Source organism: Schistocerca nitens, chromosome 9 (assembly GCF_023898315.1).
Source record: "Schistocerca nitens isolate TAMUIC-IGC-003100 chromosome 9, iqSchNite1.1, whole genome shotgun sequence".
Taxonomy (NCBI): Eukaryota; Metazoa; Arthropoda; class Insecta; order Orthoptera; family Acrididae; genus Schistocerca; species Schistocerca nitens.
The window spans coordinates 431805963-431830330 of NC_064622.1; the positions used below are offsets into that span (position 1 = coordinate 431805963).

At 39.5% G+C, this 24368-nt stretch overlaps 1 protein-coding gene across 1 annotated transcript in view; it reads right to left on the reverse strand.

The window, feature by feature from the left end:
- Positions 1–24368, reverse strand: part of LOC126203472 (uncharacterized) — a 151895-nt gene that overhangs the window by 74728 nt on the left and 52799 nt on the right. The window contains exons 2-10 of the mRNA XM_049937790.1: positions 16934–16980; positions 16576–16745; positions 16234–16394; positions 13677–13836; positions 13022–13238; positions 6729–6952; positions 6550–6652; positions 6256–6380; positions 3112–3240 (exon numbers count right to left, since the gene is read on the reverse strand). Of these exons, the coding sequence (XP_049793747.1) occupies positions 3112–3240; positions 6256–6380; positions 6550–6652; positions 6729–6952; positions 13022–13238; positions 13677–13836; positions 16234–16394; positions 16576–16745; positions 16934–16980 (1336 nt within the window). The remainder of the gene's footprint in view (positions 1–3111; positions 3241–6255; positions 6381–6549; positions 6653–6728; positions 6953–13021; positions 13239–13676; positions 13837–16233; positions 16395–16575; positions 16746–16933; positions 16981–24368) is intronic.

Here is a 24368-nt window from a genome sequence, read left to right on the forward strand (position 1 = left end):
GTCATATAACTAAGTTACTTCCCAGTTCTGTCAGGTTTACAGTTCTTTTTATTGAATAATAAAATTTCATTAAAAGGATTAGATTTTAACATGCTGCTTTTCATCTCACACCATCATGGCATTTGATCAATTACTGGTTTGTGAGTAACTATTGTGTGTGTGATAACTGTGTGTGACTATTCTATTCATGAATGTAATTTAATAACATACAACTGGGAATTTAACCAGTACTGATGGGAAGCGTGCATCAAGAGGCACTTCTGGTGCAGCATGCCTCAGGAGACACACTGGAATAAACCACATCTAGAAATCATTATAGCCGTTTGTCCTCAATCGAAGGGTCTCCAAAACTTAGAGTAGGCTAAAAGTCTTGGCTCTAAATGAAGGTGTGACCTGTTCACCATGAAAAATCTTAGAGCTGAAACTTCCTGGCAGATTAAAACTGTGTGCCGGACCAAGACTCGAACTCGGGACCTTTGCCTTTCGCAGGAGAGCTTCTGTAAAGTTTGGAAGATAGGAGGCGAGGTACTGGCAGAAGTAAAGCTGTGAGGATGGGGCGTGAGTCGTGCCTGGGTAGCTCTGTTGGTAGAGCACTTGCCCGCGAAAGGCAAAGGTACCAAGTTCGAGTCTCAGTCCGGCACACAGTTTTAATCTGCCAGGAAGTTTCATATCAGCGCACACTCTGCTGCAGAGTGAAAATCTCATTCTGGAATCTTAGAGCTATTGATAAATTGACCTCTGGTTGGTCATTAGTATTACACAAATGATTATAGTTTCATGGGACTCTTTATTGAAATAGGTGACTGATGGTAACATTGTGTGTCAGCCATCTTATTCATCGCTGTGTAAGCAGCAGGCAATGTAAATGGACAGTTATTTCTTCTCCAACCAATTATGAGGTATGTTATGTCATTCAATACCTGAAAGCTGAAGGAACAGTGGAGAAAAAATTCATTGTAGTGTGGTATTTGTATGATGATGGGATTGTATGACTTGTATGGGAATGGTGCAGAGAATTCAAGGCTGGTAACGCAGATTGCACAGATGTGCTTGATGAAAGTGATCAAGAAAGACATTCAGACATAAGTGATAAACTTTCACAAAATTCATGTCTTAATTTCTGTCCTTTCTAAAAATGTGACTAATTTCGAGCCTAGCCCTTTAACATTGTCACAGAGGACTTTGGTTATTGTAAATTGTGTAGAGTGGGTACCAAAATGTCTAATGTTCACAAAACAAAGAATGTTATCGCCCTTGACAGCCTGGAACTGTATACGACATGCCTTACTCAGGCTGCCCAAGGCTACTACTGCAGTGGGTGATCGCTACCTACTGATTATGGCTCTGGGGAATCCTGACAGCAACGCCACCATGTTGAACAATCCTTTTCATGCAGCCACAGGACATTGTGTTATGACTCAAACTGTGTGCAATAGGCTGCATGATGTGCAACTTCACTCCTGACGTCCATCTTCGCAACCACGACACCATACAGGGCAGTACAGATGGGCCCAGTGACATGCCAAATGGACCACTCAGGATTGGCATCATGTTCTCTTCATCAATGAGTGTCGTGTATGCCTTCAACCAGACAATTGTCTTGAGACATGTCTGGAGGCAACCCGGTCAGGTTAACGCCTTAGCCACACTGTCCAGTGAGTACAGCGAGGTGGAGGTTCGCTTCAGTTTTGGTGTGGCATTATGAGTATTAGAGGTATCAGTGTGTACAGCACTCTGGACTACCACCTGTCAAGGTCTCACTGTAGGTACAACTTGCAATGTGTGGTTTTCATGAGCAATAAGAAAGGGCAGAAATGATGTTTATGGCAATCTAAATTCCAATTTACTGTAAATGGTCTGGAACTCTCAGAACCAACGTAATGCGAAACTGTTTTGATGTATGTATTTCACGTAAGGCTCCTGTAAGTATTAACAGAATTGCTTTCATTTCTGAAATGATTGTAGTGCATGATGCAGGATTGTAAGTAGTTTGAGATGTTTTCACCATCCACAAATCAGGATAATTTAGTTTCTTCAATTGTACTGCAGTATTTTACTGAAACCACATAACCTTTGTGGCTGTATGTTAAATAGCACTGTCCTCCTTTAAGTCAGCCTTTTCACTTACATCCACATTTCACAAGCTACTGTATGGTTGTATGGGAGTGGGTGCATAATGTACCATTGTGTCAATTTTTGTCACTCTCACGATCGCATTTACTATATCGGTATGTCATGTTACCCATTATTGTATTAATGAAATACGAATTTACAATTTTGGCTGAACTTGCTATGCACCACCAAAGAAATAGCTTATACTTTAGTCTCTATGACATACCAAAAACATGAATACATCTCTGCAGTTATATTTTTTGAATATAAAATTTAAAATGAAGACAATTCAGCCTAATTCAAGGGGAGACAAACAGTTATGTAATGGGAAACTGTTTAAATACAATCCATACAAATTTTAGTTCTGTCACTTGTTTTCATACTAACATTTAGTAAATGCAGCCATTTGGAGCCACATATTGGCATGGGCAACTGCTGTGCATGGCTAGATTTGTAAAATAACTCTGCCTTGTGCTACCTCTACTGCTTGACACTGATCAGTACACTGCTTCACCCAACAGTCACAGCAACTCAGTGAGTGCTGTTAACACTGCCAACACATATTGGTATAGTTCAGAGAATTTATGAGATTGCATGACATGCCAAACTTTTGAAACACATTTTCCTCTCCAGTTTCTTAAGAGCAGGTTTGTTGCTGTGTGTGATGAAAATTTTAGCATCATATCTGTAACTTGCCATTTCAAGGCAGCCTCTGTCTTACAATGTCATGCAAAACTATCATACTGAATGTCAAAGCAAAGTTTTCATAGTTATCAGAACAAGTCTTTGTACTTCAAAGCATAGCTAAGTGCCCATTTTGTTTAACTATTTGTCAGTATGTATTTTGATGTGAAGTTATCCATCAGCAAGAGAACACATAAATCATGCAGTTGTTATTTGATTGTTTTAATGAAATACTTAGTACCTGAGTATTATTCACTGAATGTATAGTTCATTTTAAGAGACTATGTACAAAATTGTGACTAAGTTACTGCTTACCAACTGAGCTGAAATGCCTCCAAACACTATTCTAGGTCTGGAAATTATTTTGCCAACATTCTTCATATCCAAGTTAAATAAAAATCCTGCATTTACATAAGCATGTGCATTTTGAGCTCTAGGCATAATCTGAAAGCAGAATTTTATTAAAATGACATGTATATTACATAATGAGAAGCTAAAACTACATTTTATGTGCACAGAACAGAGCTTTCAGACAATATGCTTGTAATTTACATTCAACAGCAGCTCTGCTTCAATTACATAAAAACATTCAATGAGTTTTGGCCCCTAGGCCACACAAAGATCATAAACATGTGTGATTTGTCAGAATTGCTCATTACTCTACAATGGCCTTGAGACCAAAATAGGAACACCTTTAGTATATCAGTGGTTATACGATTAGATAATTTAAATGGCATTATGACACTGCCCTCTGCTTACATTTATAATATTGTCTCATTTGTCAAGTCATACCTGTTAAACAATGACTGCACACTAAAATTCAATGGAGATATTCATAACTATGCAACAAGGCAGCAATGTGACCTACATATGATTCAGTCCAGAACTACCTGCTACCAAAAAAGCGTTTTAAATGTTGGGATAAAAATGTATAATAATTTACCAAATGAAATCAAAGCAACAAATAACCCAAGAGCCTTCACACGTAAGTTGAAAAAATATCTCTTGGACCATTGCTTTTATGCAGTTTACCATTTTTTTGAAAGGGGTTAAAATTGTAAACAATTTTATGATACATGTTCAATTAGGTCTGAAAATTATATACTGTGCATGTCTATGAAATACACTGGACTACTTTACTATTACATTTGTATTGGCTGTTTGTATTTTACCATACAACATTTGTATTTACTTTTTGTTAAAGATAGCTAACTTCCTCATTGCAAAATAATGTAAAATCTATTTATTAAAAATTACTTGCAAGTATGTTCTCTTGACCTGTCCAATGTCATATGTACAGCTGTACAATACTATGATTGCCTGGACCAATAAAAATACAATACAATACAATACAATGTGTTTTCAGCATTTGTAAGCATTTTCTTCTGGTACTGCTTCCATACTTTCCATGAAAGAACCTGGTTGTAGTCTTCAGAAATCAAATTTGACACCAGTAACAAAGAAATTTCCCTCCTTTGTAGTACCATATTGTTAGGTACTAGTAACCTAATAGTTCTGATGAAGGAAGTCCTTGCATGTGTGCTGATCTTGCAGACATTTACAAGGGTCTTATTACTGCAGATTACTTAAGCTGTCCAACTATTAAATTAGTGGCAGGAGAAGAATTTCTTCCTACAACTGAGGCAGTAGCCATAGCTGCTGGTTTTTGGTGTGACAAATTTACTTCTAATTCTACAATGTGTGATTTAGCCTGTGTATGTATAAATTGTATGTACCAGTGTGATATTTAAGATTTATTCAATACACTTAGATTTAGCTCAAAAAAAAAAAACTTCACTAATTTTTACTTTCACATATCTGAAATTCTTTTATTGACAACTGTAGCCTGATATTTTGTTGTATGAACAAATGAGGTACACAGAAATGAAATTTGAAAACCTTCCCTTAGCTACAGCATTTTTATGATTAATACTTACATTTTGTTTCAATTATGCATCTTTACATGCTTGCCAGTACATGGTATTTTAATTACCTTTACAGGGTCACATAATTAAGGGTCATATCATTAAACATCAAGCACAAAGAATGAATTCTTCTGTACTGTAGGACATTTGTTTCACTGAATGTCTCAAGGAAATCATCATTTGAGTTATTTTGTTTTTCAGTTCTAGTTCAAATTTAACCAGTAATCTAAGATTATACAGTTTTAAAAAGCATCAGAAACAGTTGATTTTTCAGGAATTGCAGTAACAGTGAACAAAGGAAAACAAATTAATTTTTTCTTCTTTTGTTTTAGATATTTGGAAGGTGTTACAGTTATGATGAGTGAGGTCAAATATTTTATCCAAATGACTTCTTCCTATCAGAAGTAATGGTTAAAACCAATTTCTGTACCAAAAGTGCTCTTAGTTTAGGTATTTAAATAAATTCCAGAAAGCAAAGCGAAGATTTAACAGTGAGTGCAGAAATGAAAAATGCCTTCAACTGCTTGGAGGAGAACCTTAAAAAGTTATGGTTTCAATACATAGTTAGTTTCATCTAAATCTTCGAAACGTTCTAACCTCTGTCTGAACTGTTCATCATCCATGTTTCACTTCCATACATGGCTACACTCCATAAAAATACTTTCAGGAAAGGCTTCCCGACAGATTTATACTGCATAATAACAAATTTCCTCTTCTTCAGAAACACTTTCATTGCCATTGCAAGTCTAGCTTTTCTATCCTCCCTACTTCATTAATCAGCAGCTATTTTGCTTCCCAAATAGCAGAACTCATTTACTACTTAAAGCATTTTATTTCTTAATCTAATTCCCTCAGCATTGCCTGATTTAATTTGACTCCATTTCATTACCCTCATTTTGCTTTTGTTAATGTTCATCTTATATCCTCCTTTCAAGACACTGTCCAATCTGTTCAACTGCTCTTCCAGATCCTTTGCTGTGTGTGTGACAAAATTACAATTGTGTCTATAAACTTCAAAGTTTTTATTTCCTCTCCATGGATCTTAATACCTTCTCCAAACTTTTCTTTTGTTTCTTTTACTGCTTGCTCAATAGACAGACTGAATAACTTTTGAATACATTATGGGCACAACAGTGATCAATGTCTTATAAATAATTACTATTAAAAACAGTCTTGATCACTAATTTATTTAACAAGGTGACCGGTTTCAACCACTACTGTGGTCATCTTCAGACCATTGAGTAGGAACCTCTTTCCTTGAAGAATCACTTCTTCAAGGAAAGAGGTTCCTACTCAATGGTCTGAAGATGACCACAGTAGTGGTTGAAACCGGTCACCTTGTTAAATAAATTAGTGATCAAGACTGTTTTTAATAGTAATTAGACTGAATAACATTGGGGATAGTCTACAACCCTGTCTCACTCCCCAACCACTGCTTCCTTGTCATGCTCCTCAACTATTGCCATCTAGTTTCTGTACAAATCATAAATTGCCTTTTGCTCTCTGCAAGTGCCATATGATATTGGAAACTCACCTTGTAGGTTTTTAAGAAATAATTATCATCATAGGGCTGCAAAGTAATGCTCTTTATAATCTTCTGCTTCATGTCAACTTCCAAATACTCCAGTGGACTGACAGTCTGTGCTCCAGTCTTGTCAACTATGAAGATAAGTTGAAACATTAACAGTTCTTGTCTATTGATTAAAATAAAACTACTTAATTTCTGAACATTTGTTTGTCACACTGAGTAACATTTTAAACAGTTTTGGAATTATTAGTAAAAATAGCATGAATTTTACACTAAGTTTAATGTATGACGTGCACCTACTTATATCAATTTTTGCATCAACAGCCTCCAACATCAGGAAAATATCTGATGGAAATTCTGGGTGCTCATGTTTTAATATGAGATTTCCAGCAATAGTTCCAGCCTGAAACAGATAAACCAACATTTAACATTTCTGTACTTCTACAAATAGTAGTTGGCACAAAGGTTACCATTCTTACATTTCGGACTGGAACGTTTGCAACCAAATCTATATGATCTGCCAACACTTTCGTGTAGCTGAAGTTTTTATTAGTCTTTGAAATATTGTAAAATAATTCCATAGCTTCTGTTAGAGTCATGTTTCCTCCAATAATCAGTTGAGAATTGATGCTGTGTCCTTTGAGCTCCGAGACATCACTAATGTCTATGAATATTTCAATGTCAGGATCTCTCCGATACACACCTGTAAATTAAGATACCTGAAATGTAAATTCTAAGTATTGCTATGAAGTTCAACTAATACACATGAGGTCTTTGTGATGTTACTATAATTTAGATCAGGCATTTTTAATTTGATTTAAAATTGCAAATGTCAATCTTTCGACATAGCTGCATTTTGGTAGTTATTTTTACTGTACTTCATACATTGTCCACCATTGGCAGTATCTATACTGCCAGAGACCAATACTTAACTATAGTGCCATTTCATGCTTGTGTATGTTTTTTTATGTGATTATCATGTGACTTGGCTTATACATATTGCTCTTTAGTGTATGCCAATTGTGATATTTTGTGATTATGCAGTAATAAATGTTCTATATGTATGAATATGTTCAGAAAAAATACCATGTGCTGATTGGATTTACAAAGTTCCCATTGGCAGTGGCTGTACAATTAAGAATTATTTGAGTCGCACATTATCTAATGCTACTTTTAATTTGTATAGTTTCTCCTAGAAGAACAAAGAACTGACATTTAAGAATCCTAGTGAAATGACTTTAGATGTGCATTCATTTAAAATACTGGGATGTTTCATTACTATGTGAAAATTTCTATTTCTCCAAATTTTTAGTAAGCCACCTCTTTCAGCAATACATAGAACTAATAGGTACTTATTCAAGTCAGTGGCTGTGTAGTTTTATTCCTGCAAGTGTGTTCCAAATAAAGATAGGTTCATACCATTCACATTCAGATGTTTTTTAAAGTTTTTGTAAATTTCGTCCAGTCCTATGAAAACTTTCTGATTTACCACATTTTCACTTATGAACACCTGAACATTCAAATTTATCAGGCTGTTCTATGCTGTTTCACAGTGTGCCTTGCGATTTGTGTGTTTTGCGTTTTGCGTGTTTTGCGTTTTGAGGACTTTTTGGTTGGTTTTCAGAAGCACAAATCTGATTTTACCAGACTTTTCCCAAATATGTAACAACAGTAAGTTCTGCATTTTTCAATAATTTCTTAAGGTACATCTACTCCTATACTGTGCAAATCACTGAGGTGCATGGCAAAGGGTTATGAGGAATTTTTCTTGTTCCATTCATGCATAGAACTTGAAAAAAGAATTGTTTGAATGCCTCTGTGCGCTTGCAGTAATTATTCTAATGCGATCTTCACAATCCCTGTGGAAGTGATACGTAGAGGGTATATTCCTAGAGTAATTATTTTAAACTGGTTCTTGAAACTTTGTTAACAGACTTTCTAGGGATAATTTACACCTATATTTAAGACTCTTCCAGTTCGGTTCCTTCATCTCTATTGCTCTCCTGCAGATTAAACAAACCTGTGACCATTTGCACCCCCTGTTAGTCATATCTGGTATAGGTCCCACACATTTTAGCAGTATTCTAGAATCAGTTGTATGAGTGATTTGCAAACAATCTCCTTTGTAGACCGACTGCACATCCCAGTATTCTACTAATAAACTGAAGTTTACCACATGCTTAATCCATGACAATGTGTATTGTTATTTTATTTCATATCCCTACAATGTGTTAACACCCAGGTATTTGTATGAGTTGTTTCATTCTAATGGTGACATATTAATCATCGGATACTACACTTTTTAGTTTTGTGAGCTTCAAAACTTGCATTTCTAAACATTTAAAGCAAGTTCCCAATCTGTGCACCGTCTCAACAGCTTATAAAGATGTGACTGAATATTTATGCAGCTTCTTTCAGGTAGTACATTATAGATAAATATCATCTACAAGAAACCTTGTTTTATTATTAATATTCCCTGCAAGGTCATTAATATACAACAAACAGCAAGAGTAAACAACAACACTTACCTGTGACACACCTGAAATTACTTCTACCTCTGACACTGATTCCTGTAATCTTACCCTCCCTCATTTCATTTGTTTATTGTCACTCATTTCAAGATGAACGCTTTTAATAAGCTTCAAGAGTCGGGCTTGCAGATTGGACAAACTGTGCCGTCTTGTATGCCCGCTCCCTGTGCACCGTGTGCTGCAAGTGGCCACTGCCCCACGCAGGCCTCGGGTGACGCACTGTTCACTGCTACTGCACTTCCTAAGGCATCCTGCTGTGTTTGCACTGATCTCCATCTGCTGGTACTGCCCCAACATGTGTCACCCGGCAGGTTTCTTGAGCTACCTGCTTTGTAGAAACATAACCCAAAGACTTAGTTTGCCTTAGTGGATAACATACTGGACATCCACAGCATTTTGGAAGACACCCGTTTTGTCTGCCCAGTGAGCCACCTCCACACTCTTATGAACCACATCAGTGACTTGCTTCACCTACCGCCTGCCTCGCACAAATATTTGACAGTGAAAGCACTGCTTATCCAGCATCTTTCTCACCCTCTGGTGGAAGCTATCCACCACATTATTCATGAAGAGCACCTCGACGACCACACTCTTAACGCAGCTTTGGCAGCTGCATACGTGCATTAACTGATGATTAAACATTACGTGATACCATTCTGTGTACACTGGATGGTCAAGATACCTTTGGATCTGCAACTTCATCTACCATCTCAAGTCGTCAACCCACTAGAGGTTTGTTTACATGTGGTGGATCAGGCTTTTGCTATCATTTGTCACCGACACTGCCTGTCACGAATGCCATCTCCATCAGCCTCAAGTGGCATGCCTGTACCTCCAGTTTTGCACTCTGCTGGCAGAGGTCAGTGCACTCACTGCAGTGCCTTAGTGGCCAGTCAGGAGCTGCCACCTAGCAGTCTACAGAAGGTACTGCCAACAGGCTGCCAACCATGCACAAGCAGCCACCCGATTGGCTACTGGCCCTGACGTAGTCAGCTGCAGTCCCCTCCCACACGATACCACCCTGCCAACCGGCCTATCGACTGTGCTGGTTCCATGCTTCTTACAGGGACTCCGCCCGCAATCCTCCCACCTTGTGCTTCCCAAAATGAGACCGGCAGGCACATTTAGGTGCCATGTACTGCCACGTTCCTTCACGGCATCTATAGTCCAATGCTGCACCACTCACTCCAGCGACAACACCTCTATGCCAGACATGTCAACTGGCATCTGCTTTCTCGTCAATGCTGGTGCCAATGTTAGCATAATCCTGGCCAAGTACGCTGCTGATGTACTATCACCTCCTACCCTTGCCTTGATCACTGCCATTCATTCTCCTTTTGCAGTTGATGGCTCCATCAAGATGTCACTTCACCTATAACCGGTTCACACTTACCCTTGGAGCTTCCACATTGCTGACGTGGATGAACCTGTGATCGAGTTGGATTTTCTACACAATTATGAACTTCCACTAGACCTGCAGGCCACCACACTCCACCACGTGTCTGGCTCTACAGTTCCGTGCTCACACAAGTTCAGCAAGACTTCACACTCTGCCTCCTTTGCTATGCTTTCCACACGTGCATCCCTGATCAAGTGCATTACTCTCTAACCTGTCCAACATGTGATCACAAATCAATGAACTCCACAACAAGAGTGACACTATACACCTGCATTGCTTCTCTGCTGAACTGTCAAATGCATGGGATACCACACACCGCCTATCTTCAGAACCGCAACGAGGCTGTCCATCACACACCTCTACAGTGTCTTCTCACCAATCTGCTTCTGTGTTGGGCATTCCACCTCCTGTTTTCTCACCACCACAGATGAATCTACAAGATGCATCTGCCTGCTCAACTCCTACTTCGCTTCTTCCATTGCTGACTTCAGTCGATGCCCCACCTATGCTGCCCTGGTTCACCAAGCACAGTGAACTGACTGCCTCTTAACCCATATTGCTCACCCTCATATGCAAATATCAGCCATTAGTAATGGCACTTGTCATAGAATTCACACCACCAGCAGCCTACCTGTTCATTATAAGGGCAGGCACCTTAATGCTACCGAACTTCTGCGTGTGAAGGAGACCATTCAGGATCTGTTGGCTTTGGGCATCCTCCACACCTCCAATAGCAACTGGTCTTCACCTATTCACCTTGTTTCCAGAAAGGATGGCAGCTTATGCATGCCGACAGCAGTATAAGACGATAGACGATTCATTCCCCCTCCTTTCCCTTAATAACTGAGTCATGTCTATGCCCAGTCAAATCAGCCCTGATTTGTAATTTTGTTTTGTTGAAACAGTGTGAATATAAATACATTTATTTTATGGATCACATAAGCAATATGTTATATACATACAGGAACACCTTAATGTCATACCAGTTATCTTTGATTTTATTTAATTACTGATATCAATTAACTGTTGTCTTCTAGCATGGGAAACTCATCAGTTAACTGCTTGTAATTTCATGTCCAACAGCAGAGAGAAAATTTCTTGAGTTCACTACATTTTTGGCACTAAGCGCAGGGTGACATTGATAATTTTTACATGTTATCTTATGTCCCAAAATAATTTTTAGAGTTCACAACAATATGGGACCTGGAATAAAGCCTTGTGGTACTCTGATTTCCACTTTTTTGCATCTGATACCAAATTTGTTTTGTTGTTGGAGGGAGCCAACATTAGTCCTACAATCTACATTCTGTTTTGTAGGTATGATTCAAACAACTTTTTCACTATCCCCTTTAATACCTAATGCATCTAATTTTTCTAAATGAATGTGATGACTGACACTATAAAATGCCTTTGAGATATCTAAATTTACTCCTATTTCAATATTGCCTTTCATTAGGTTTCTGATTATTTGTTCAGTGTAGCACATCACTACAGTTTCTGTTTTTCCTGCCTGGAAACCATACTGATTATTGTTTAGCGAATTATTGTAATTTAGATATTAGTTGAGTCTGTACTTCAATTTTTCTAATATTTTGTAAAATGCTGGATAAAGTTATAATGGCCAATAGTTTTCTATTATACACTTTTCACCATTTTAAAATAACACCTTCACTTTTGAGATTTTCAGACTTTCCAGAAACATTCCTTCACTAAATGGTAAGTTGACTGTGTGTGCCAAGGGCCTTGCTATTTGTGGAGCTATCATTGTTATGACAAACACTGGCTCCTCACCTATTTCCAATATTTTAAATTTCAAGCTTTTTCTCTTAGAACTTCATGCTTATTGGATCTACCCTCAGACTAAAAGTAGCTTTTGAAATTTCTGGTTTTCCCTTATTGGTAAATTTACGACTTTAAGTAGCATTTATGAAATTGTTTACATCATTTGGTGACTTATTTTAATGTTGACATTGTGTGTTTTTCAAAATGATGTCCTGGTCTTTGCATCTCTTCCCTGTTTCAGCCTTCACAATACCCCATATAGTTTTTGTTTTCTTAAGACAGATATAGCCCTATTATAGGGAAGCAATGCAATTTTTATAGGAATGAAGTGCCATGGAAATCTGTACTGCCAGGCTATGTTACATAATATTGTCCACACTTAGGATATATCATGTGTTTCATTACGAACTTCCCCTGTGTTTCTTTAAAGCATTTATTGAATTAAATTAAGTTAGTGAAATGTCAACAGTTTCACTTATTTGGAATGACATGACCATGTTATGAAATCTAACTTCAACATCTTGACAGTTAGCTGATAAAATTTTTCAGTTTCCTTAATGTGTAAATGGTTTAGTTCCATTTTAGATTACTGTATATAAAAACCCTGAACATATTATTGGCCTATCATTCTCTATTTCTGATTTTGATATTTTGCCAAAGTTAAAGGTATGTGACAATTTATTGTCTTACTGTCCAAGATGATGAATTTTACCAGTTCTTATATATTCTGTGCTACAAGATGTGTGTACTTAAGATAACCACAACAGAATTTTATTTGTAACATTACCATACTGAAAATGTAATAGGTCACACCAATGGGACAAAATTGTTATTTATGTTTGTACATGTGGAGCACTATGAATCATCAATGCACAGCACAGCACCTTTCAGATCTGTGTGTGGTTTGGGCAAACTAGTAACTAGTTAACAGAAGAACATCCATTGCAGGCATGGGGGAGGGGAGAGAGAAATTTTGTGGGATTTAAAGCTTAGTTTCATCTAAATATGTTGCTCCACTAAGGAACTGAGTCATACTGTTTTGCACATAAAATTTACTCACCATGACCTGTGTTACCAGCTACAAGCATGTACTTTTTATTTGATTTGCTCTCCAGTATACTGAAAATACTGTTGATTGTTTCAACTTTGTACCATTCCGTTGAATGCAGCTCTACGTGTAACGATGAAGGCACTGTTTGAGTGCAGACCCCATTTTCGACAGTGCAAAGTTTCTTGCATGGTTTTCCATTCTTTTTGCAAATTTTTTCTGCAAAGTCCTGCAACAAAGGAATTTTATTGGGAACTACGTTCTGTGAGCTGTACATTTGATTTACTATGTGAAATATGATTATACTTGATTATACTCCTGTATAAATTCATCAAGCAGTCACGAAACCAATATGGAGAACTGCTCAAGAAACTGACATTTTGCAAGATGGATTTTGGAAGTAATGGAGGAGGGGATGAACAAATAATGACTAAGATAAAATCACAAAGAATTTTATGACAAAGTAACAAATATACAGTAATATATTTATAAAGGAAAAGTACATACAATACTGAGAGAAATATTAATGCAATCTGGGAAGCACAAAACTGCTGTCATGACACTACTAACAATTTATAAAATCCTAAGTATGATTAACATACTCTAATGCTCTAAATTATTCCTGTCATCTCTCACTAATTTGAAGATTTGAGAATTATTATAATACCTCTATATCAGGAATCTTTTGCTTGAGCTCTGCTGTAGCATCTGTACATAAGGATTTGAAGGCATCTAGTATTGGTCGGTATCCAGTGCAACGGCATATATTACCACCAAAAGAATTTTCAACATCCTCCATTGTTACATCTCTCCCACTCTGGAGCAAACTGTTGAAAACATTGAAGTGGTTCATGTCAGACATTTAAAAACTTATCTTTTCAATTCATCACTTCTTTATTTCACCTCATTCACTCTCATACAATGGAAACTAAGCATATATGGTTTAGTAAGTGAAATTAAGAGTTTTCTATGCTGTTTGCCCTTGTAAATCATGAAAGAAAGCCTTTAGGGTGTGAAACATTAAATGCTATATTAATAAGCAGAAGCCATCATATGGAAAGAGATGGGGAAAAGTAGATTACAATGATAATATTGATTAACAAAATTTACAATTCCATTTGTGTTCAATATCTTTCAAAATTTGCAAATCTTGTGTCCAGTAAGAGAGCCACTAAAAAGTTTTTTAGACACATACAATATTTTTATATCCTCAGTCATGTTTTCTTTGTAAATAATGTGAGCATACAGAAAAAAAAATCACAAGACAATTTGCTTATTTGTTAGTTTAGAAAAGGAATAGACAATGTTATAAAAATGTGTCACCAGTGCTTTGCATCAAATAGTTGGGCAATCTTCATGTAGTTTTTCATGTGAAAGTTATTGTTTAGCTTTCAGAAAGAAGAGTCTAGTCTTGTTGATGTGGAGTGGGGTCTTGTTTCATTTCTCAACCTAATTACTAGGTCCTCTGTGTGTAATGTGAATGTAATTTTTGAGAACTTTTAACATTGCAGCACATCAGCAATTGTGAATAATTTAATGATTATAAAGAATCTGCCTCGATTGCAAATAGAAACCGGATGTTGACCTAGGTTTCAGCACAGATAACCACGCCTTCTTCGGAACACACTAAAACTACAAACTGCCTAAAGAGACATGGTCCAACATTAATACAGAATGCCTACAAGGGCAAAAGACTCACATAAAATGTAAGTTCTTTATAGTTGGCATTGTCAGTCTTGTTCCTTAGTCATGGGAAATCAATTGGTAAGTTTTCCCTAATGACAACTTCAGTTTCTGAAGATGGGTTCCCATTTTTTTTCTGGCGATGTCCCACATACTGAAGTTTCTTTATTTCTACCTCATTCCCATATGGTTTGGATGCCACAACTTCATTACAGTCTTTGCACTCTCCTTCAAAGTACATCATGTACTGGACAACATAACATAGCTCTGAGCATTGAAAAAGTTTCATTCCTGCTACTTCCTGGCTTCACTTTTAACACTGAAATAGGCTTAATGCTACACATAAAGTCTCTTCCCAAAAGAAACTGAACAAAGCAAAGAATAAATATGATGCTAAAAATAAGGACAGTAAAGATTTTAAAATAATAGCTATTTCTATTTTATCCCATGTTATGGGGAACCACGTATTATGTGAAAAAAGGCAAGAGTGAAGGAATGACATTAGAAACAAACTTAGGAATAGCTGCAGCCTTCATGTCCTATTAAATCTGAGAAAAGCAGCACATTGCTTAGTCCCAATATTAGATTTATGGCATATGCTCCACTGCAGTTAAAACTTTACATTAGGAGCTGCAGTTAACATTGCTTCCTCTACTGCAGCCGAAATATGATCATATAGTTTTAATAGGACATGAAGAAAATGACACTATATTTACAAGATTTGCAGATCAACTATAGCTCTGCATCTCTCCTAGTTTGTTTCTAATTTCATGCCTTCACTCTTCCCTTTCGGCACATAATACCTATTTCTCCATAACATGGGATAAAATAGAAATAGCTATTATTTTAAAATCTTTACTTTCATTATTATGAGCATTATATTTATTCCTTACCTTGTTCAGTTTCTTTTGGGAAGGAACTTTTTTAGGTGTAGCATTAAACCTATTTAAGTTAGGACATGAACACAAATTTGTTTCTTCACTGTTTCCACAATTTTTCCTCCAAACAAAATGGCATTTGGATCCTATTATTTTGCCTGGGCAGTTTATAATTTTAATTCCACTATTATTAGCAAAACTAGTCACGTTTTCACAGTGAGAATACCACACAAACAACGTGTATTAACAAGTACACAGGCCGATACAAGTAAATGTAGTATACTATAAAGCCAAGCAATGCTAGGCTAACCAACACAAAAAATCTCAAGATGTTATTTTATATGAATAGCAACAAATTTGGAAGGACCAGTAGAAAACTTGAAAATTTTCCAGACAACACTTCAGCCTTGTTTGTGTTTACCAGAAATTCTTGCCTGACCAATTAATTTTTAAAAAATTAATCTAGTGGTGATACAAACAAGGTCTAAACACCATTTACAATTAAATTCTAGAGCTTTGCAACAAAAATTTTGAATTTCCATCCTGTTCCACCTGAAGTGTGCAGTTCAAGAGTCATTTTCTTCCTAAGAAGATGCATTTATGTTCTCTGAAATGTTACAAGATTTTTTTTACATCAGACTATGAACAGTAGTATACACTGACCTGTACATGTTCATTACCATCCCAGGGGAACAGTACCCACACTGAGTAGCATTGAATGCAGCCAGAGTTTTCTGCACTGTATTGTAACCAATTTTTGCATTTCCAATTCCCTCAATTGTTGTTACAGCACAATTATGGCATGAAAATACTGGCATCAGACACTGAAAAGTTTTACATTCTTCACTGAACGATTAATTTTACACAGATATTACTACAATAGTTTTAGTAACAGAAGTAAGTGTAAATAGTTTATGATATTACATTTTTAAAATTAGAACTATTCAGATTTTTTACAGTCAATATTGGAGTACAAAAACTTGATTCATGCAACAGAATACTCACAGAGTTGATTGCAAAAGATTGCTCCTTTTTACTAACAGGATGTTTCTTTGTAAGCATGACAATGCATGCTCCACAACCACCTTCATGACACATTGCTTTTGTTCCTTTGAGGTTTGCATAGTCTCTTATGTAAGTATTGAGTGATGTATTTGGAGGAATTGAACTGTCCACTTTAAAATGAAATATAAGGCTGTTTTAATATTTTGATGGTATTAGAAAACAATGAAACTAAATACTAAAGAATGACATGAAATATCCATCAGGTGGTAAATTTATGCTGATTCCAATAACCTTACATATTAAAGGAAATCATGATTTTTAAAATATCTTTTCACTTCTGAAAATACATTGTCCTTACCTTCATACTGCTTTCCATTGATGGAAAATACTGCTTTTATCTCTGATCTGGAAGACAAATGTGGTTTTCAGTATCCTCAGTTTCATATTTCACAACAAAAGGTTGAGAAAAAGAATCACATAAGGTGGAAACAAAATTGGGCAACTGAAGAAATGTTTGTAGTCATTTGGGTCTTTGAAAATTAAGTGATATTTTTAGATATTGTTGCTATACACTTATTTTTCAAAACTTTTTCAGTACTATCCAACTTTTTCCAGTTGAAAAATGGTCGCAAAACACTATCTGAACTGTAAAGTTAAATATTCACTATAAATAAACTTCCAACAGTCAGCATAGCAACTTAAGTCTAAGAATTCAACTTTTGCACATGCAGCACATTTAACCAAGGGATGCAAGCAGGAGAAAGATAACAGACTGAACTCCTAAAACATGGAATACAAAAATATTAATCATTTTAACAACTCAAGCTTATCACTGCATCTTACTTTTCCCACACTTTTCTTGATAAGTTGCCTTAACTTCCTTAATACCCAGTTTTTGCTACCACCCATTTCATTTTCTTTTGTCAGTTGCATTTCAAATGAACAAAAAAAAAAAAGGCTTAAACTGGAAGGTTTCACATTTGAATTATTGTGAAATGGACAGACTTTCCAACTCTTGTTATTGCACACAGTGAATGGGAAACCTCAATTCAAAGAGTTTACTGTGAGCAGTTGTAAAACATATCACACACGTTAAGCAACTATTTTCTGTCATTCTCAATCATTGACAGATAACTGATTTTTGAAAATTGGCAACACTCAGTAGCTGAAATTTTCAGTAATTTTTCTTTTCATGTGAGGAACTATTTCAGCACTTAATTTCCTACATGCGGGCATCAGTGGCACCTTTTAAACTATCTGTGTCCATCATGATTGCCAATTTCATTGACTTTTCAGAATCACATTGTGATTAGGCAACCATATTCATCATACTTTGATGAGTGAACAAAACTGTTCAATCTGCAACTTCTGTTCAGTGCTTAAAGAATTACTCTTTTTGCTACACTTGCACTCCAGTACAAATATCATTGTCTTATGCTCACTAACAGTCAAGTGGAAAAATTTATTGTGTATACTTTAAGTATGATTTCCCATGAAGTTCAGATTGTAGCCTGCCATATAAAATATCAACTTTCCAGCCACAATAGCTAGTGACCATCAGCATATGCATTGTTACTGGACAACAACTAAATCTAATTCACTGCTTTCACTGTTGTCCCTACAATTTTGGAATGTAGCATGAAGTCAAATATCTGATTAGATTTCAGAACTGGAGGTGTTTGTTCTTCATGGATTGCAGTTTATTATTTGATTTCATTCACCCACATTGGCAAATTAGGAGGCAACTGCTTGTGAATTTGTGCAGGTCCCATAGAGCTTGGTGGCAGTCAGGACCTTGTGTTCTTTCAATGGCAGTGTTTGGCTATGTGGGATGGAAGCACTTTTGTGAGCACAGTTTGCTGGATATTTCTGGCAACCAACATCATGGGAAATTATGGAAGTTGATGGGCCAATTTATTATTTTTGCATCACCTTTAACTGTATATCTTCACCAAGTGTATTCTGACACTGTAAATTTATCATTTTGATCTGTGTGTGACACTACAGGCATTTTAGCCATCAGCTGGTATGTCAATCTGCCACTCTGATGTAGACTACTCAAACTCATCATATGAAGTACACAGATAATTGTGATGGTCCTCAGCAGATCTCTTAATTCTGTTGTTGCTTTGACATTAGCTCCTGTGTACTGTGTTGCCAACTTAACCATCTAGTGACTTTTATACACTGAGACAGAGCAGCACATAATTTTTGAATTCCCACCATAAACTATACTCTTCAACAGCACAGGTTGAGATTGTCAGAACTATACTTAGGCAATTTTGCACCCCTGTGAGCTGCAAAGTACCCATACCCCTACCCCTTCTCCTCCCCTCTTAATTGAACTGATTTTTCTATTTAGATTTGGCTAATTTATAATTTTGTGAGCATGTTTGCTAAGAATAAACCACAGTCAAACTGACACTCCATTGAAACACAAGAAGAATTACGGAGTCAAATGTTTAGCACTATATGCACTAGAGAGCTAATCATTTTAAAAGTTAATTAAAACACATACTCAAAAGTTCAAAAGCACAACAGTCTTTGTGGGGAAACAGCCTTAGGCCACTTGGGCTACACTGCTGTGTGAGTTACCCCCACAATTACCAACAACACAAAGTGGTGGAGGTATTAAATTTTTTTATGAAATCTTCTTCCCTGAGAAAGAACTTTGGCAGCTGTTAACCCATCAACTACAAGTACCAGAGGTAATGAGGTAGACAAGTTGAGTGTTCATATCAGATTAGCTAGCATGGTACACACTACAAGAATATGGATGATCATGACACGACTACTGCAGCTGATTGAGAGGAGTTCTCTTGACAAAGTTAGGTCATTGGTAAGTCTGGTGTGGTTGATACATAGTCATCACAGTATGATACTATCTTTGCATAAGTCCTGGAGGAATGTATGGCCCTTCTTGCAGGTTCCCTTGATTGCTCTAAGTTTTTGGAGAGTCACAGTAACATGCCATTCCAGATTCCAAGTTCGCAGAATTTGATGCCACAGTTTTAATCCCGTGCCTGGTACTCCAATGACTCCTGTTGCTTGTTTAGCTGGTTTGTCAGCTGTCAGTGAGCTCACTTCATGGAATACTCATATGGATTATTGTCCACATAAATGTTACTATCATTCCAGAGCTGTGGATGCCAACAGATCTTTAATGTTAGCACAGACTGATGTAGCCAATGGTTGGCACACTACTTGTATTCTGGAGGATGCCAGTTCAAATCTGTGTGTGGCCGTCCTGAAATCAGGGGTTCTGCGATTTCCTTAAATCATTCCAGGAAAGTTGGTTTTTTGGTTTTTTTGGTTTTAGGGCGCAAAACTGCTATGGTCATTAGCGCCCAGCCCGTGACTTAGGAAACAGTAAAAAACCGAAATTGAAAACCAGCAGCAATGGGAACAAAGTCATAAAATTGGAGATACTAAAAACAGAAGGAATGCTTAAAAATCCACTACAGAAAGGGGTTGGTTGTCCCCAAAAAAGACTTCAAATGACTGACGTCATTTCACTGTCACTAATAAACTGGAGAACGCGGTCGACTGAGCGCGTGTCATCTGCTACAATAGACGATAGATCAGGCGATAGCTGTAGACGGGAGCGTAACGGATTAAAATAGGGGCATTCAATTAAAAGGTGTCTTACCGTCCACAGCTGAGAGCAGTGGGGACAGAGTGGGGGAGGATCGCCGCTTAAAAGATGTCGATCGACTCCTATCCGGAGTCTAGCTAAAATCACCTCCTCCCGACGACGCGGTTGGGAGGAAGAGGTCCAAGCGCAAGGAAGGGCTTTCACTTCCCACAATTTATTATGGGGAAGTGTTGACCAATGCGCATGCCATAATTGAGCAACTTTGCGACATAAACCGCTCCGTAGATCGGTGAAGGGAAGCGACTGAATAGCTGGCCGAGGAAGAGAGACTGCAGCCTTGGCCGCTATATCGGCCGCCTCATTCCCACAGATACCAGCGTGTCCCGGGAGCCAGAGGAACGCCACCGAGACGCCCCCAGGTGGAGCAAGCGCAGACAGTCCTGAATCCGGTGGACCAGAGGGTGCACAGGGTAAAGAGTTTGGAGACTGAGGAGAGAGCTGAGAGAATCTGAGCAGATAATGTACTGTACCCGCCGATGGCGGCGGATGTAGTGGACAGCCTGGAGAACAGCGTAAAGCTCCGCAGTATACACCGAACACTGGTCGGGAAGCCGAAAGTGATTTGGGGTGTCGCCAACAATATAGGCACTCCCTACACCTAACGATGTTTTCGAGCTGTCGGTGTAAATAAATGTGGCGTCCGCCATTTGTGCACATAGAGCAGCAAACGCCCGACGAAAAACAAGTGAAGGGGTACCATCCTTGGGAAATCGACAAAGGTCACGGAGCAGGCAGATCCGGGGACAGAGCCAAGGCGGTGCTGTACCCCAAGTTGTCAAGAAGGTTTTAGGAAAGCGGAAGGAAAGAGAATGGAGCAGTTGACGGAAGCGGACTCCCAGGGGTAGTAGGGAGGAGGAGCGGCCTGCAAACCGTACATCAAAGGAGGCGTCGAAAAAAAGGTCATGGGCTGGATTAGCAGGCATGGAAGACAGATGGCTAGCATAACGACTTAGAAGGACTGCTCGCCGATTGGACAGCGGAGGTTCAGCAGTCTCAGCATAAAGGCTTTCCACAGGGCTAGTGTAAAAAGCTCCAGACACTAAACGTAATCCACGGTGGTGGATAGAGTCGAGACGCCGAAGAATAGACGGCGGAGCAGAGGAGTAGACTATGCTTCCATAATCCAATTTCGAGCGCACTAAGGCGCGATAGAGGCGAAGAAGGACCACTCGGTCCGCTCCCCAGGAGGTTCCATTCAGGACACGGAGGGTGTTAAGCGATCGCAGACAGCGAGCCGAAAGATAGGAAACGTGGGAGGACCAGCACAGTTTCCTGTCAAACATAAGACCCAAGAATTTAGCGACGTCTGAAAACGGAAGGTTGACAGGTCCTAGATGTAAGGAGGGCGGAAGAAACTCCTTACGTCGCCAAAAAGTAACACGAACGGTCTTACTGGGAGAGAAACGGAAGCCTGTTTCGATGCTCCAAGAGTGGAGGCGATCGAGACATCCTTGAAGACGTCGTTCAAGAAGGCTGGTCCGTTGAGAGCTGTAGTAGATCGCAAAATCATCCACAAAGAGGGAGCCCGAGACATCGGGAAGGAGACAGTCCATAATTGGATTTATGGCAATGGCAAACAGTACAACACTCAGCACGGAGCCCTGGGGTACCCCGTTTTCTTGGGAGAAAGTGCGGGAGAGAGTAGTGTTCACCCGCACCCTAAATGTGCGCTCTGCCATAAATTCGCGAAGAAAAAGGGGTAGCCGGCCTCGAAAGCCCCAAGAGGTGTGCGGAGGATGCCTGTCCTCCAACAGGTATCGTATGCTCGCTCCAGATCAAAAAATATTGCTACCGTTTGGCGTTTCCGGAGAAAATTGTTCATGATATAAGTGGAGAGAGCAACAAGATGGTCAACTGCAGAACGATGCTTTCGGATTCCGCATTGGGCAGGTGTTAAAAGACTGCGGGATTCCAGCCACCACGCTAAACGGTAATTCGCCATACGCTCCAAAACCTTGCAGACACTACTCGTGAGAGAAATGGGGCGATAGCTAGAGGGGAGATGTTTGTCCTTTCCAGGTTTCGGAACAGGAACGACGATAGCTTCCCGCCATCGTCTGGGAAAAGTACTGTCGGTCCAAATGCGATTATAAAGGCGAAGAAGGTAACGCAGACTATGGGTTGATAAATGCAGCAACATTTGGACGTGGATACCATCCGGTCCTGGGGCGGAGGAGCGAGAACAAGAGAGTGCATGTTGGAGTTCCCGCAAGGAGAAAACAGTATTGTAGCTTTCGCGATTTTGAGAGGAGAAAGCAAGATGTCGCATTTCCGCTGCACGTTTCTTCGGGAGAAACGCTGGCGGGTAATTTGAAGAGCTCGAAATCTCGGCAAAGTGCTGATCCAACGAGTTAGAAATTGCGACGGGGTCCACTAATGTGGCATGCGCGACAGTGAGCCCAGAGACCGGGGAGAAACTAGGCGCGCCTGAGAACCGTCGAAGCCGACTCCAACCTTCCGAGGAGGGAGTGAAGGTGTTAAATGAGTTAATAAAGAATTTCCAGTTTGCCTTCTTGCTATCGCGGATGATACGACGGCATCGCGCTCGGAGCTGCTTATAGCGGATACAGTTGGCCAAAGTAGGATGGTGGCGGAAAACGCGGAGAGCACGTCGCCGCTCACGTATTGCATCACGGCATGCCTCGTTCCACCAAGGAACTGGGGGGGGGGGGGGGGGGGGGGCGCCGGGGCAATTTGGAGGTGCGTGGTATTGAATGTTCCGCAGCTGTAAGAATAACGTCGGTAATATGTGTGACCTCATCGTCGACGCTGGGAAAGTGGCGGTCATCGAATGTCGCTAGAGACGAAAAAAAGTGTCCAATCGGCTTGGGCAAACTTCCAGCGTCGCGGGCGCAGATATGGCTGTTGAGGCTGCAGTCTAAGGACACATGGAAAATGGTCACTTGAGTGTGTATCAAGGGCGAACCATTCGAAGCGCCGAGCTAGCGGAACGGTACTGACCGCAAGGTCCAAATGAGATAAATTTGTCGTGGAGGCAGACAAAAACGTAGGGACCCCAGTGTTGAGGCAAACTAGATCTGCTTGATGGAAGACGTCTAGCAATAGTGAGCCACGTGGACAAGGATGTGGAGATCCCCAAAGCGGGTGGTGGGCATTGAAGTCCCCAACCAGCAAATATGGGGGTGGAAGCTGACCAAGAAGATGAAGGAGATCAGCTCGTGCCATTGGTGTGGATGATGGAAGGTATACAGTACAAAGAGAGAACGTGTATCCGGAAAGGGAAAGACGGACGGCGACAGCTTGGAAGGAAGTGTTTAAATGGATTGGGTGATAATGGAGAGTTTCATGGAGAAGAATCATGTCCTCCATGTGCTGGAGTGCCTTCAACAGAGGGGAGATCATATCGGACAGACTGAAAATGAGGGAGAACAAAGCGGTCATGGGGACACAGCTTTGTTTCCTGAAGACAGAATAAGACCGGCGAGTAGGATTGTAAGAGGATCGACAATTCATCCCGATTGGCTCGAAGACCGCGGATATTCCAGTGGATAATGGACATAGGGTGAACAGAAAATGGAGGAATGTGACCAAGGTCGCTGTCAACTCAACGACTGCTCTGAGCTTGCGACCGACAGCATGGAATGGCATTCAGCCGAAGGTAGAAGATCCTGATCCATAGGTTGGTCAGGAGCAGCTCCTGCCACCAGCGACCGGCCGGTTGACCGGCCGCCAGCAGTGCGCCTCGGCGACACAGAAGACGGCCGAGGGCGACTTCCGCCAGGTGGTGCTGTAGATGGGACACGCCTTGGCGGAGAAGGAGAGGAACTAGGTTTCTTGATAGCCTTCTTGGAAGTATGCTGTTTAGATGAAGGAGGAACCGATGGTTGGGAAGTGGCCGTACACAAAAACTCTTCACGAGTATGTTTTTCGAAGTCTTGGTGTCTGACTTTTGGGCTCGAGACTTAGCAGAACTCGACGAAGGGTGAGCCAGAGAGTGGGCAGGCGAAAGTGGTGAGGTTGAACGGGCGAACTTTGCGCTGGCCGATCTGACGACCGTGGCACTAAAGGTGAGGTCGCAAGTCTGCGTGGCCGCCTCCTTTGTTGGCCGAGGAGAAGCAAGGACAGTGCTGTATTTTCCTTTCTGAGGTACGGTGGGCTGTCGACTGGGGACTAATTT